Source organism: Neopelma chrysocephalum, unplaced genomic scaffold, assembly GCF_003984885.1.
Source record: "Neopelma chrysocephalum unplaced genomic scaffold, ASM398488v2 Primary Assembly neopelma1_45, whole genome shotgun sequence".
NCBI lineage: Eukaryota > Metazoa > Chordata > Aves > Passeriformes > Pipridae > Neopelma > Neopelma chrysocephalum.
Genome location: NW_020897704.1, coordinates 3,362,203 through 3,377,985, shown reverse-complemented (window position 1 = coordinate 3,377,985; position 15,783 = coordinate 3,362,203). Strand labels below are relative to the sequence as shown.

The 15,783-nt window shown below is 36.7% G+C and overlaps 1 protein-coding gene across 5 annotated transcripts in view; it reads left to right on the top strand.

Moving 5' to 3' along the window:
• The window catches only part of GRM8 (glutamate metabotropic receptor 8), a 325,188-nt gene that overhangs the window by 278,335 nt on the left and 31,070 nt on the right, over positions 1 to 15,783 (top strand). For all 5 annotated transcript variants that reach the window (XM_027679190.1, XM_027679195.1, XM_027679193.1 and 2 more), the window contains one exon: positions 171 to 1,106. In XM_027679190.1, coding sequence (XP_027534991.1) covers positions 171 to 1,106 — 936 coding nt within the window. The remainder of the gene's footprint in view (positions 1 to 170; positions 1,107 to 15,783) is intronic.

The window sequence follows — 15,783 nt, the reverse complement described above, 5'->3', positions numbered from 1 at the left end:
ATCATTTAACACTTTTATAAAGTCAATGCAAGGGAAAGAAACAGGTTTCTTATTATGGTAAACTGTATTTGTGCTGTCAGCATGAAGTGATTTATGACAAACCTGTGGCCAGGATTAGGATGTTATAAATGAAGGAAAATAGAAGTCTCATTAATTTTTTATACCCACAGGTAGAAGACATGCAGTGGGCTAACAGAGAACGTACTCATCCAGCATCTGTCTGCAGCCTGCCCTGTAAAGCTGGGGAAAGAAAGAAAACTGTGAAAGGAGTGCCCTGCTGCTGGCACTGCGAACGCTGTGAGGGGTACCATTACCAGGTGGATGAATTCAACTGTGAACTGTGCCCCATTAATAAGAGACCAAATGCCAACCGTACGGATTGCCAGCTTATCCCTATAATCAAACTGGAGTGGCATTCTCCTTGGGCCATTGTGCCCGTCTTCATAGCTATTCTTGGTATAATTGCTACCACCTTTGTGATTGTGACATTTGTTCGGTACAATGACACACCGATCGTGAGGGCCTCTGGCCGGGAACTCAGCTATGTGCTCCTGACTGGGATTTTTCTCTGTTACTCCATTACTTTTTTAATGATTGCAGCTCCAGATACAGTGGTCTGCTCATTTCGAAGGATCTTTTTAGGACTTGGCATGTGTTTCAGCTATGCTGCCTTGCTTACCAAAACAAACAGGATTCACAGAATATTTGAACAAGGCAAAAAATCTGTCACAGCTCCCAAATTTATTAGTCCAGCTTCCCAGCTGGTGATCACTTTCAGCCTCATATCCGTGCAGCTTATTGGAGTCTTCATCTGGTTCGGTATCGATCCGCCTCATACCATCGTAGACTACGGAGAGCAGAGGACACTTGACCCAGAAAATGCCAGGGGAGTCCTCAAATGTGACATTTCAGATCTTTCTCTCATTTGTTCCCTTGGATATAGTATTCTCTTGATGGTTACATGCACTGTTTATGCTATTAAAACAAGAGGGGTTCCAGAGACCTTCAATGAAGCAAAACCCATCGGATTTACTATGTACACAACCTGCATAATTTGGTTAGCTTTTATTCCAATCTTTTTTGGTACTGCCCAATCAGCAGAGAAGGTAAGTTATATATTTACATATCAAAACACTACTCTTTTTCTATTTTCATTTCTCAATAATTACAGCATTACAACATTTCCACTCTTGAATGATAATTGCAAACAAACTGTCAGAATTCAAAGATAATAAAATATATGTTTCAAAGGGTATGTTTCCTATATATTAACACAAGAAACTGGATGTGATTGTGGTGTGGCTGGCATAATAATGTTGACATTTCCTCAATATATTCTTGAATGACTGTTTCTTCCAACATTTGTTATTGCCCTTCAGTGGAGCTCTGGCCTATTACATAAAGCACTATCAATCTTTGTTATTATCTACAGGTCTGGTAGAAATGGTTGCTTTTCAACAGCCTAAGAAGATCAACTTATATTTGTCAAAAATAATGAAGAAAAATGCCGGGACAGAATGAAAAGAATTACTTTTCTTTCTAGTTGACACACAGAACTTAAAAAAAAAAAAAGGAAAAAAAAGAATAGGAGGAATGAATAGTGAATGAAGTATATGTAAAATCATATAAAGCATAATTCACTAATTATTTTCCCAGTACAAAAAGAAAACATTTTCATGATAATTTAATAGGAAATGAAATTATTCATACTTGGATGGTTAGCAGTACAAAACACATCAGACATTTAACTGTCCTCTCAGTTCTAATGGGAAGGCAGAGGTAAATGTCGACTATGTGAGTTTTTATCCACCTGATAGTGGCAAAAATGACAAGTTATGTAAGAAAGGGCAATAATACTAGCATCAATTGTCAAAATTGCAAATATTTGAAATATAGAAAATCTTAAAAATAAGAAATTAACTGATCAATCTTTTACATAAACTGTTGTTTTTCCTTCTAGAAGGTGTTTTTTATGATGTTTTCAAACATACATTTTAATTTAATTGGAAAAGTCAGCATGTGTTCATTTACATTGTACAAAGGTTTGACATGTCTCTGATTTAGAGGGCACCCTTGCCTGCAGAATTAAAGAAAGGGTCTGTATACTTTGATAAAACACTTGCTAATCCAAGCAGAGGAATTTTATGGGGGACAGAGTGTGACAGAAAAAAACATTTTCATCACTAAAAATCGGAGTAAGCAGGCCTACTGAATTGGATCAGACTTATTTTCATGGTTCTTTGGATTAAGTCACGGGAAGTAAGTACCAAGGTAATGGCTTATCACAGACAGAGTAAGTAGAAAATTCCCATTTGACATAGGAAAACATGGTTAGGTAAATTGCTTTTAAATTCTGACTGTTTTGTATGTGTAGGCTTAAGTTAGAAAAACACTTTGTTATATAAATGTGTGGTGCTTTTAGCAGCTTGGTCCAGTCAGTTCTGTGGCAAGTACCTGAGCCAGAAGAATTGAGTCTTGAAATGGAAAATATTTCTTGGCTGGCAACTATGCAGTGACTTTGCAGTGGTTTTGATTTACACCATTGGTTCACCTTGGCTTGTAGTAAAAGATGATTTGGATTTTACTTCTAAAGACAAGATTAATGAACACCTCTTTGGAATTTCTTTTATGAAACCCAAGGGTGAACACATAAATGATGTTAAATCGCACAGCTTCTAATACTAAATTTCACTTGCGAGTTACCTTTTTTTTTCTGCACATGATTTGTTTTTCTTCAGATAATGACTTTCGGGAGGGATAGCTATGTAACTAAAATAATTCTTTTGACAGTGCTTCTGTCAGTGCTATGGATAAAAACATGCTTCCACGTAGTCTTACAGACATCATCATAATAGTTTACATATTCCATATAATTAAATTTCTTCTCTGAATAGGACAAAAACGTAATATCTTAATGCATACTGTCTGAATAAACTCCAAGTTTCTCAATGAATGCATAACACCGTAAGAAGCATTTTAAAAACAAGCTAATGTATTCTATTTTATTTTAATTTTGATATTATCATCTTTTTGAAGGGTGAAACAAATGAAAAACTTAAATACATTTTTGTTAGTGCTTTAAGATCCCAGGCTCATGCTATGAGCTCATTGAAGGGGTTTTACGCTAAAAATATAGAAGGCTCCAAAAATCTACCTGATAGATTTATTAGAAGGGCCTTCAGTTCTTTTTATACCTTGAGAGAACGCATGGGAGAAGACGCTACACATGTTTCTTGGGAGGTCAAGTAACACCAGTAAACTTCATAAAATAACGTAACTTGGCCAAAGTTCAAAGGGCAGCATTTAACCAAAATAAAGCATTTCACAAAACATTGACTTAGCACATGCTAACCCCACACAATTTAGCAAAATTTAACCCATTCAGCTTTAAGTTACCCAAATATCAAGAAAGGAGATCAGGAGAAGAAGTACAGCAAGAGAGAAAGAGAAAAAGAGAGAATTATAACGATTACCTTGAGTCCTGTGCAATTCAAGCTTCCACGTGTCCAGATGGTAGATACCAGATCAGTAATGGTTGGGTCAGAACCACCTTGTGGGGAGTGTGTGTGTGTAAGGGCAAGGGATGAGTAGAACTTCATGGAGGTGGGGAGGTGGGGTGATATCATATCCCTCATGGCAGTCCCTGGAACCCACATGGGGAAGCCCTGGAGTATCTGTCAGTCACAAACAACCCAGGAAAACTTCAACACACCATATAACCTGGAGCCCCTAACCCAGCTCAGATTGGCAGGGACAGTGAGGACACTGCCCCTCACCCTGGTGTGGAACCCCAGAGTTCCTGGTGGGTCAGAGGCCCTGCCTGGAGGGGTTGTCCATGGGGACCAGAGCAGATAGAACCAAAGGCATATGTTTGTCACGTGTCGTGGCCCCGCCATCTGGAAGTATGAGAGCTGGTCTTCCACAAGAAGCTTCTAATGGTAGCTATATAATCTGTCTCTCCCTCTTTCTCCTTCTCTCTTCTTGCTCCCTCTGCTTCTCTTTCTTTGCTCCTTTCTTGATGCTTTGGGTGGCTTGGAGCTGGAGAGGTTGGATTTTGATTCAAGTGTTGTGGAGGAATTGGATTTTGACTTACGTGTTGAGGACTAGTGTGTACTGGGTCAGTATTGTGGTGGAACGTTTTGTCTAGCCTGTGTGGCACCCTTTGGAACTTCTGCCAAGTTCCCTTATTTTCTCCCCTAAAATATCAATAAAAATACCTCTTGGCAACAAGTCTGAGGCTTATTCTCTTGACACTATCTCGAGGTATTAAAGAACCCTCTGCATATATTTTTAAGTAAGACTCCTGGCTGAGCCCTGAGCAAGCAGCTCTGGGGCTGGAGTGTTACACCAGACAGTAGAGCTGTGACAATGTGGAGGCTTCATGGTGTTGGTTTTATTTGCTCTGGCCCCCTGTGGCCACCCTCCCCAGGTGGGGAGTCCGGTGTGCCAGCCACTCTGAGACTGGGTTAGGGGCTCCAGGGGGTGTGATGTGGGGCAGTGCTCCTGGCTGCACCAGTGCTCCTGGCTGCACCAGTGGTCCTCAAGGAGCCAGGAAGGAGGGACAGCACCATTCCACCTTAGCAGAACCCAATCTGACCCCCCCCCCCCACAGGCAGAATTGTTTTGAGCCGGTGAATTTCTTTCAATCCCTCAGAGGTACTTACTCACATTGTAGTTATTTAAGAATCCTGAAATTATTTTTTTTTTATGGCTAGAGTTTACTCAGAGACAACAGAACGATAAAAGCTGGGGATCTTAAAGTACTATTTTAAAGCAATGTTTCCTTTTGTGAAATGTTGACAGTAATAAAATTTAACATGACATTAATTACCAACTACTTGTACTTCCAGTTACTAACCTTAGACACGCTTCTGCTTGAATAATAAGTAGTTAAAACTTTTCCAAAATGTTTTGAGGAACTCCAGTTTTCCTAAGCATCAGCAGTGCTTACAACAATAGCAGAAGTCATTAAGCATTTTTTGAAAGAGAGGTTGTACTTAATTAACTATTCAGTGAACACATATGAAATAGCAAGCCTACTGAGAAGCTTTTTTATTTTTTATTTCATTACTCACTATATTTCCACTGATAAAAAAAAAATGACCATTAATGCTGAAAACAGGTATCTAGATCCAAGATTCAGAGGTCATCCTGGAAAAGTTAACTTTACATTTAGTGTCCCTGGGATCAATTTCCAAAAGTGTAAATTTGCTAAGAGATTCTGGATAGAAACTAGAGGGGTATAAACCTGTAGACTGAGCACAAATCCATAAATTGAATGTTAGTGTCCATCAAACTTCAAATATGTATGGTGAAGGTCATTTAAATAAGCATAAGTACTTATCTGCAGACAGACTAGGAATCTTGATGATATATTCTTGCTGTGAAGCACAGAATGGGTAAGTCCTGTCTTTCCACTGTGCTTATGAGGATCCTTGCATCTTTAGATTGTGAATACAGCCGAGTTAAATGCCTGAATTTGCATGCTGTGTCATATCCATAAGACAAAACATAGTAAAAGTTAAGATAACTTGACAAGATGCAGTGGGAATATGTCAATTTATAGTCTTGACATTTGTAGCATTTTTAACAGTCTTTTATAACAGATGCTGTTTCTATTCATTTATATTATTACAGTTTACATGTAAGTTTAAAACTAATGTAAAATTGAGAAAACTACTGTATCATATTTAAGAAATTAAAAATAATATATATATATATGGATAAATAACAAAAGTTTAAAATGCCAATCCAAAATAACCTTGTGTAACTCAAGCTTGGTGGCTTTTATGGATCTCCATGTTTAGTGATTTGTCTTAAATCTCAAGCAGCAGAATATAAAGCCTCTGTGTTATTAAACACGTCATTTTTAGATTGTCATCTTTACAGATGTTCTGCAGAGAAAGTAAGAACATTGATTTTAAGTCCTGTGTGATTTTTTTTTGGTCTAATTCATGACTGTCCATTTATGTTCATGCCTGTTTTGGCAGCAGCTGCTTTATGAAAGGAACCCACTACAAATAGTTAAATTATTCAAATGTGTCATTAAACTGAAAGAAAAATGGACTCCTAAGACATAAACCAATTTTCTAACACTTATGTAAATGTCAGTAACGTGCTTTAGAGGCAAGGGAGAGAAATTCTGTGAGAAAGCATTCTGCGAATATAATCCTCATCTCTGCCATGCATGTCTACCTGGCAAAACACTGGGAGTATTGGGATAGAGATGTCTGAAATGTCATGATGACTGGAATGCTACAGAAAAAAAATGCTGAATTTAGCTGAGTGATTAAAATAGATGTTTGATGAACGTCCGGGTAAAATAAAGTTAAAATGACAGACTGCACAAAAACCATCTGAGGATAAATGGCTGTCTAAAGTACATCCCTATCTGATAAACTGAACTTTGTAAATTTCCTTCCTTTCAACATTTTTGACAGGTGGATAAATCATGTTTATTTACAGATAATAAAGCCATCAGTTATTATATTAACCTGGAAATACTCTGTTTTGAATGAGAAGATGAATATTTGTTTCCCATATTGAGAAAAAAGAGAGGTTGCACTTTCTGCTAAGGAAAGACCATAAAAATCATTGCATAATATCTTCCCTCTCCTCCAACCGGAAGCAGTTGCAAATCTAACAAGACAGATAAATTTTAATGTATTTCCAGATATTTTGACAAGTCTGACCTCTCTTTTCATAACTGCAGTATAGGCAAAATAAATTGTAACATATGGTAGAAATCTTCCCATAAATTATTATCCTTATGATCTTACTATTCCAGTTGTTATCATGTTGGATTTATTGCTCAGTGGATCTTATATCTAGATCCATCTGGTTTTTAGTAACATTAAAAGAAGTTAGAAACAATACTAAAATTATTCCAATATTAATATCTGACCTGTAGTCAACTACTGCTGTAGTTGTCAAAAGAAAGAAATCCAGGTCTCAGTGGGAGGGAGAGGTAGTTCCAGTAAGTTATGTAGTAAGTTATGTTCACTAGCTTAAAGAAAACAACTACTAATGGTAATTCAAGTAGCGACCCCTTACTTTCCCCACCTTTCTACAAAATTTATGCAAATCATCTTCTTTGTGTGTGTTTATGCTATGAATTCCTGTATTCCTGTGACTGTAAGAAAAGAAAGCATTTTAACAATTCCTCAGTCTGTGCTAATGAAGGAGACAGCACTGAGCTTGTTCTTCACCTGAAAGCATTCTCTTCTAATCCTGATCGTATTCAGTGATCTAGCTCGGCAGTTAGTCCATGCAATACACATTCTAGGAAAAAGCCCAGAAAGGCAACTTATCATTTTAGTATTTCTTTCATTTTATGAATAACGTTTGGCTTGATTAAACTAGAAACTTTGCTGCCAACACTCTGCACATCATGAGGATTAATATGAGGAATATTTGGAACAGTTTCTATTTTTCCTTATTACAGGAAAGAAAGTTAGAAGACTGCTGAAGCGATACTTTCACCATTCATCAGTTTATCATTTCTGTACTCTTAATTTTTTTTTCAGAATCTTTAGAATAAGGTAGGACCTACAAGATTATAACAAAACTATCAGCACTTGAATTTTTTCATGCCTAAAGTACAAGTCTCAGGAAACTGGGCTTGCTTAGCCTGGAGAAAAGGAGGCTCAGAGTAGATCTTATTGCTTTCTACTTTCTGAAAGGAGATAGTAGTGGGGTAGATGCTGGTTCTTCTCCCAGCTAATAAGCAATAGGACAAGAGGAAATGGCCTCAAGTTGCCCCCGGAGAGGTTTAGATTGGATATTAGGAAAAGTTTCTTCACCGAAAGGGTGGTCAAGCATTGGAACAGGCTACCCAGGGAAGTGGTTGAGTCACCATCCCTGGGGGTATTTAAAAGATGTATAGATGTGTCGCTTAGGGACATGGTTTAGTGGTGAACTTGGCAGTGCTAGGTCAATGATTGGACTCAATGATCTTAGAGGTCTTTTACAACCCAAATGATTTCATGATTTTATGTTTTGGAATAGAAAATTAGTTAAAATTCACCAGATTGTCTCATAGAAATATCCCTCCCTCTCACTGGAAATTGTATGTTAAGAAAGAAGATTTTTGCAGTGTTTTCTCATTTCATGTTTTTCCAAATTAAAAATTTTATAAGCTAAATTATTTCTGTGTTTGATAATTTCCTCAGCTTTTTCACCTAATCCTTAGCAGAAATTAGGGGTTTGTTTTTCTGCTTTAGAAGCAGAGTGTTAAAAAAGACGTGAAAAAGAGTTTGACCGAATTGCAATTTATTGCCCAACCTTCCTCTGTTCCCTTTCTGTCCAAGAGGGAAGTTCCTTGTTCTTCACTTATCCATGAGGCAGCATGTTTCCCTCCAGCTGGTGAAGATATTCAGTTCAGGTCAGGTCACGGTCCTTGCTGGGTCCACCCAGCTGGCTGAACAAATGGTTGCAGCAGCCCCACGAATCTCTTCTTCCCTCCCCAGCCCTCCATGAGCTGATGTAAGAGGAAAAAGGAGTAATCATGCTTATCCTATGTGGCAGCATTAACTGCAAAAGCTACCTCTAATGAGAAACCATGTAAATACAGAGATCCTCTTTTCTTTCAAAAGTCGCTTTGTGGGAACCCATTCCAAAAGTTATTTCTTAGGAAAAGTATGCAATTAGAATCACAAGTGAAAATTACTAAAAGCAGTTTCTTAGCTAATAAATGAGACGAAAATAATGGATTGGGTTATTTAAAATATTGTAGACATTTAGAAAGGGATTTTTTCAGCTTCAACCTTTTCTATCTTTTTTAGTTTAAATTAAACTTTGGAGGCAGAGCACTTCTGTTATTTAAAGAGCATATTTTCACAAGTTTTAAACTGTTTCCACTTTTTTAAACTGAAAAATGTTAACTGTACTGTTAACTGTAACACCAGCTAAGCTTTTAAAAAAAAACCCCACTTATGAAAACATTTCTGACCAGCTTTCAGACCAAGTACAGACTTTCATAGAAAATACTCCTTTTTAAAGAAATTCTAACCCCTGTGCATACCTGGGTTTCAGCAAGTGTTCTTGCTAAAGCAAGACTTTGTGCAAAGCTGATGCATACATAATTTTAAAGACTTGGCTTTATTGTTTTAAGATATGCTTATTGTCTTTAGATTGCAATTTCATTTCCCTGTTTACTTTTATACTAATTAAGCTACTATAATTTTGAGTATGTACACTGAGCACTGATTTTAATTATAAGTTTGTTTGGAGATATAAGAGAGAAAATGCCAGCTTTTCTAAAAAAGAGGTGGAGTATTTAGTAAAATATAGCCTTTTTTATAGTGAAGTAAGATGCTCATGTGTGCACCTGAAGGTTGTAAAGCCCTTTTCTTTTCTGCATAGTTGAATGTCTGTTCCAGTATGAGCATTGAGCTGGCATAGCAAGTTGTGTACATTGAAGAGATGTGCATCTGCCACATAATGAAAAACACTGGCATTTTGCTTGTCTGACATGTTTGCTTCTGGCCCCATCATGAATGATGGCTTTTCTCCCAAAGACAGGAAAGAGCTGCCAGCAAAATTAAATTTGCCTGTGATCAGCTCCTTATCCCATTGTAGGGAAAGTCAGAGAGTTGGTAACATGTAGTTGATGGTCTTGTGTGCTACAGAATTTTAGATAGATCTTTTTGGCTACTTGCTGGCTTCTGTGATAAGTAATTCATTCTAACTGAGAAGCAGAAAGAGTTTTGTCAAGCACAGATAGCTAAATAACTCTTCATCTTTTTTTATAAAAGAATGATCAATAATCACAGAAAGCAGTTTGTGACAGACCACAAATGTTTCACTGAGATAATTTGGAAAAAAAATTATGCCTTATCTACTGTATTTCTAGAAATCAGATTCACCTAAAAAAAAAATTGATCTTTTGGCTCTGATTTCTCCAGTGCCAAAAGTGTGGTTGTCTTCAACAAGTGTAGTTAAAGATAAATCCTTCCAGCACTTAAAAGATCTTAGGTTCCTGGGGCACTGTAAGGGCTTATTTATTTGCATAAAGCAAAACTAGTGATAACACAAACTGTAAAGAAAACAACTTTAAGAAAATTTATCACTTACTGAAAAATTGTAAGTAGACAGGAAGAGGGATTTTTTTCAGCTAAGAATGATATGATAAACCCACAGACTGGGAAAAAAAGCTATCAGTAATAGGAACTTAATTGGAACTATCTTTTACACTTTTACCCTTGTTAAGACAAATAGAAAATCTTTAAATAAAACACCATCTAGAAATTGTGTTGGAACTATTTCTGGCATAGTGTTGTGAGATTTCTTTTACTTGCTAGCTCTTGCCAAGGTGGAAGCAGTATGTAAATAGTTTTTGTTGTAGCTTTAACAATGCTTGTGCCTTACTGAAAACAAGTAAACGCATGTATGAAAGTCAAAAAACCCGAACAAACTGAAAATGCTTTTAGCTGGGCTTTGAGTAGATATTCAGCTTCTTGTCTTTCTTATCTCCTACTACAGTAATTCCAATTTTGCATAGGTTTCATAACACTATCAACATTTTGATCTTACAGATAGGCTAAAATGCTGTGGACTGGTAAATTGTCATGCATAGGCTTAGCCTAAATAGCAATGCATATACAAGCTCATCACATATCATGTCTTGAACTTGACACGTGATCAGCACCTAATCAAAGACACATGACCCTGCATTTCCTTTAGAAAAATAACATTTTGAAGCACAACTATGGTGACTCAACTAAAGTTAGTTATGGAAAGCACAGTTGGTTCATGTGTGTTTCAGCCCCTTGTGACCATTGTGTTATAATTTGTGTAGCTGAGAAGTTGTCAATAAATTGGACATCCAATCAAAATACAAGATCCAGAAAAAAATCTAGTTATTTATAAGCCCAGTAAAATTTATAACAGAATTGTTAAATATAATAAAATTCTAAAATTTTCTGACTGTCAGGGATAGTGACTGTTAATTTCATATCTCATAAAGATGGAAATACCAGGAACCAGAAAATGATGGAAGTCTGATCTCACACAGACTGCTAAGCTTTATGCTTACTCTTAAAAAGCAAAACTAAATCTATTATGGGAATAAATATTTAATTAAATTGTTAGCACTGAATATGCATATGAGTGTGTGTTTACAAGTATTTCCTTCTACCTAACTGTAAGCTCTTTCTTGCATGAAACCAGAATAATTAGTATAAAATGCCCAGCAAAAGCGATAATTTCAATACATATATAAGTAAATTCTAAAAAAAAAAAGACTTTAATTGGTTAGACACAACTAATTTTTTTTAAGTGTATCTTTCAGTCTACAGCGCAGCTTCTTGACAGCCAATAAAATAACAATAGAGAGATCCATATGAGCTAATCCAAGAGGATCAGAATTTAACTGTAGCAGAACATTATTTTTTTATACTAATCTAGATAAAACCACAATAATTATGAAATATTTTCTTAATTTTGGACATGCATTGTCAGTGTGTACATAGAATTTTAATTTTTCTCTTCCTAAAATGGTGCTTTCCAGACTTGAGAGTGATTTCATAATCAGTCAATTTACCAGAAACATGGCCCTAGTAGAACAGTCAAATTATTGTTTTCATGGTGATTACCAAGGTCATGTTCACTTGATATTGTGAAACATATGAATGGGATTAAAGTGATGTTATGAGGCCTGTTGCTAGAACTGATGATACAGCACCTGCATAAATCTGTTTTTTACAGAAAACATCCTCTTTTCTGCCATTGTACAATAAGAATAGCTGAACAATGAAGGAAAGAAAGGAAAAGGAGTAGATTTTCATTTTTTTAACTCCACTGAACTCAAATGGAATAGATTAACAGCAAGTATTCACAGGTATTGTGAATGCCATTCAAACAGGTGATGCAGAACATTTCCCAGTTACAAATCAGCAAGGTCAGAAGAAGATTAGTTGAGAAGTAGGGAACTATTTAAGAGACAGTGTTCAGTGGGAAATTGTGGAAAATATTTTTAGATCTGATGCTAAGGAATACATGACATTTTGCAAGTTTCTTTTCTAGTAAGTCAGCAGTCATAATTGAGTGAGGTATAGCATAAGAACTCACAGCAGGCAGATCATCTATCTCCTAATTTAGTCATCAAAAAGACACAGGCAAACCAATGTGGCATGATACTGATATTGGTCCCAAAGCCCCAAACTGCTTTTCAAACAGTCTCTGTAAGGGAATTGTTTGTACCATTTGTTTTCCTTAAGAACGGATCTACTGAAAGTGTGCTTTAGAAGTAGTCCTACACATACAGTGCAAATTATGGTACAAACTGAAGCAGCTTCCTCCAGAACACATCACCTTATATCCCTTTGAGCCATCACACTGCATAAAATTTTATTGACCCACAAAGATCACATATCTCCATCAAGGCTTCCAGATTTCCAAGTTGGAAATTAGAAATTTCTCTGCTATTCCCTTCACACTATTTGTCTTGTAATGAGGCTTGTAATTTCTTTGCTTCCAAACACCACCAAAGCTATAACCTTTGTCTTTTTCCACCTTCATTTTTTTGCTGTTTAAATCCTCTCGTTTCCCTGTTAACTTACTTGTCCAATCCTCTATTTCCCTGTGAGCTTGTCCAAGATAGAGCAGTCATTGCAGCTAGTGCCACCTTTCTTCTTATATCTAAATATGTGACAAACATATCATCTTACATTCAAAATCCTAGTTCTCTTCTGTGTGATTTAGGACTTAGACCCTCCACACACTCCCTGTTATGCTTCCTCCTTCCTCTCTCCCTCTGCCCCTCCCTCATGCAGCATCCTCAAATTTATCCAAGTTCTAGTTCCTTTATTTAGTGCTCTGTTTCTGAAGGGTTCGGATAAAGCCACAATCAAATAAGTGGGAGTTTTGCCCATGTTAAGAAGCATTAATGCCCCAACTGCTCTTAACTCTTCCTTTAATCCTTCCTCTGTACACATCTCATCTATGTTTCAAGCTGCTGGAAGCTTTTCTAAAGGGACCAGTGGAAGTTAGAATTTTGTGCATCTGTGTTACGTATGAATCTAACTGGGGCATTTGACATTGTATTTTGTTTATCTAAGATATAGGTCATATTTGACCTGGCTTTAATTTGAGCTGGCTATTCTATACTTTTTTGTAGTTTTAATAAACAGCCCATGTGCATTTGAATTCTCCTGCATACCAGGAGAATGGCATAAAACTACATTGCTGGTGGTTCTGGTTTTCTAAACACCTAAAACAGGGAAAGTGTTAAATACATTATGTCCTTGAACAGTGTGATACATTGCTTTGCAGTAGAAGTTTGTGAGCACAAAGGAGGCATAGGTGGAGGAAAGAGAAATATGTGGTGTGCTTTCTCCTGTCTCCCAGGCAGGGATGTAACAAGCAGCTTTCATTGACTGACTGTTTCCTTTTTTTTTTGGTGTTTCCCTTTGTACTCATGTAGCTCTGTATGGTAGTTGGGTGAGTTTCATACTAGACTGTGGGCTAGAGGGAAGCACTGTCAGTTGGCATTGCTCCAGCTGCACTTGCTTTGAGAAGGTGGATCAGAGCCAGGCATTTTAGGATTTGACGATATCCGGTTTCTCTCCAGGTAGCCAGAATATACAAGGAAATGTCAAAACTGCAGTTGAACATGCCTTTTCTCTATGACATAAGTTAATGTGGTTTCTACACCTCTCTGCTGGAAAAAGTTACTTGTATTTCAAAACATTGACAGCAGGCTGAAGATCTACTTGATAGTCTTTTTATTTTTTTTTAATTGAAACGAAGACAGTTTTAAGTGCTGTCAGTTTCATCTTATAGAATGTAGTAATACCTTGCAGAGCACTAACTAGTAATTTCTGTCTCCTCTACATGACTAAAATAAAAGCTTTTGTAAAATTATACTAGACTTTTTATCTACCGAATTAAAGGATTAAGCCTGATTTTAATTGTCATCTGAATAGTAACACAAGCTCTTTGGGCTTCTTTGTCCCTGGATGAACAGACATATTCCTCTTAATGTTAAATCTGTTGTGCACACATATTGACAGAAGACTAGACCCCCGTGTTGCAAAATGAAACCATCGGCACCTGTCCAACACATGTAATGCCTGAGAGTCAATGCTGAGACCTATTTTTACTGCAGTGAGTGCTACCATGCTGTTTAAAATGATGGAGTATAAGCAAGTAACTTAGATCTAACCTGTCAGGTTAGCCAGCAGTGATGTGTTTCTGAGCACCAGAGTGCTTATTTTCTCAGTAATTTTTTCACTTTTTTGTTCTAGTTTTTCAGTTCTGGTAAACAATATTCTCTTCCTCCTACAAAGCCACACACTTGGGTGAAGGATTTTTCACAGAGGCCCCACGCTCTATGCCTTTATGCTTGTTGAAATCACTTTTTCAATATATTCACAATTCATCTTTCTCTCTTTTTTTCCCATTATCCAAGGCCTCTTTCACTTATTTTGAAGAATCCCGTTCTCTTTCCTTAAGAGGTTTAAGCGTACACATTTTCTTATTCAGATGATGACTGCATTTTGCTCACAATCTAATTAAAGTGTATGTGTAATGTCTGTGTTAAAAAGAGAAAAAGGAAAGAAAGTCCTCTGTTTCTTCCTAGAAGCTTAAGTACCTAGATTTGTCAAAGAACATTAAGGAAACTAGAGTACATGTAATTTTCAAAGACGAGTCTTGTTGTCCTGTTTCTTCACTTAGACAAGTTACCTCCATATGCAGTCTATTAAAAATATACTTGTCTCCAATTTCAGATATCATGTCTGCTTATTTCAGATGAATAAACAGCTGTCTAATAGGAGATGCAGTTATTTCACAAATACAGAACAAACATTGAGGAAATGTTTTAACAAACAAGTTGTTTGTGTTTAGGGAGCAGGCTGGAGAGAAGCTGAAGAAAAGCCTGGTTTTCTTGAAAAGTCTAGAAATCTAATATTTTAATGTGCCCAAGACATTCTGCTGTAAATTCATCCATCTAGCACTTGATTTCCTAATCCTAATTTTGTATCTACTAGATACATACAGTTCATGCAAAGTCCAGCCCCTTAATTTTGTGTTTATCTTTTGACTCAATATGAATCATAGACATACTTCCTTGTATTTGTTACATATATTCAGTCGTGTTCTAATATTACTGAAGAATTTTGAGAAGAAACAAAACATCCGGTAGCTGTTCTGGAAAGTTTATGAAAGCAGCAGGTTTCTGTTTTCAGTGAGCAACTTTTCTGGACTTTTTTTCCGATGAGTGACTAGCTAAAGATTGTCATGAAAGGTCTTCTAGGACTGCACAAGGAGAAAGTCTTAGTAAAGGCTTGCTTTTTTATTTCTGTGTTCTGATTTGGTTATGCAAATGAGGAGAAACTAGCTGTCAGGAGATGAAAAATCACATGTGGTAATATTGAATTAATTCTCAGCAAATGGTGTTTGGATCACTTATAATATTAATGAAGGTGGGCAGGACATTTGGTGGAGTCACTGTCCTGAAAGTTTGCCATTTGGACAGAACTTCACATGATCACTGTACAGAAAACATTACTGCTTTGTACCTAGATCCTGATTTTTTTTCACAGCATGAGAGTACCAGGTCAGTGGTCTTCACCCCTGTTCCCAGTATTCCTACAAATCCAGGCATGAAGCTCTACTTTCAAATTTCAGAGTTAATTAAGAGTTTTCCATGTGGATTTAAGGTATGTTAAGCCACTTTTTTGAGTCTATGAACGAGTTAATACATGTGTTTGAAGACACACTTGCATACCCAGGCCATGCAGGGTAGTTTTATAGCAAACATTGCTTACAGTTATATCTAAT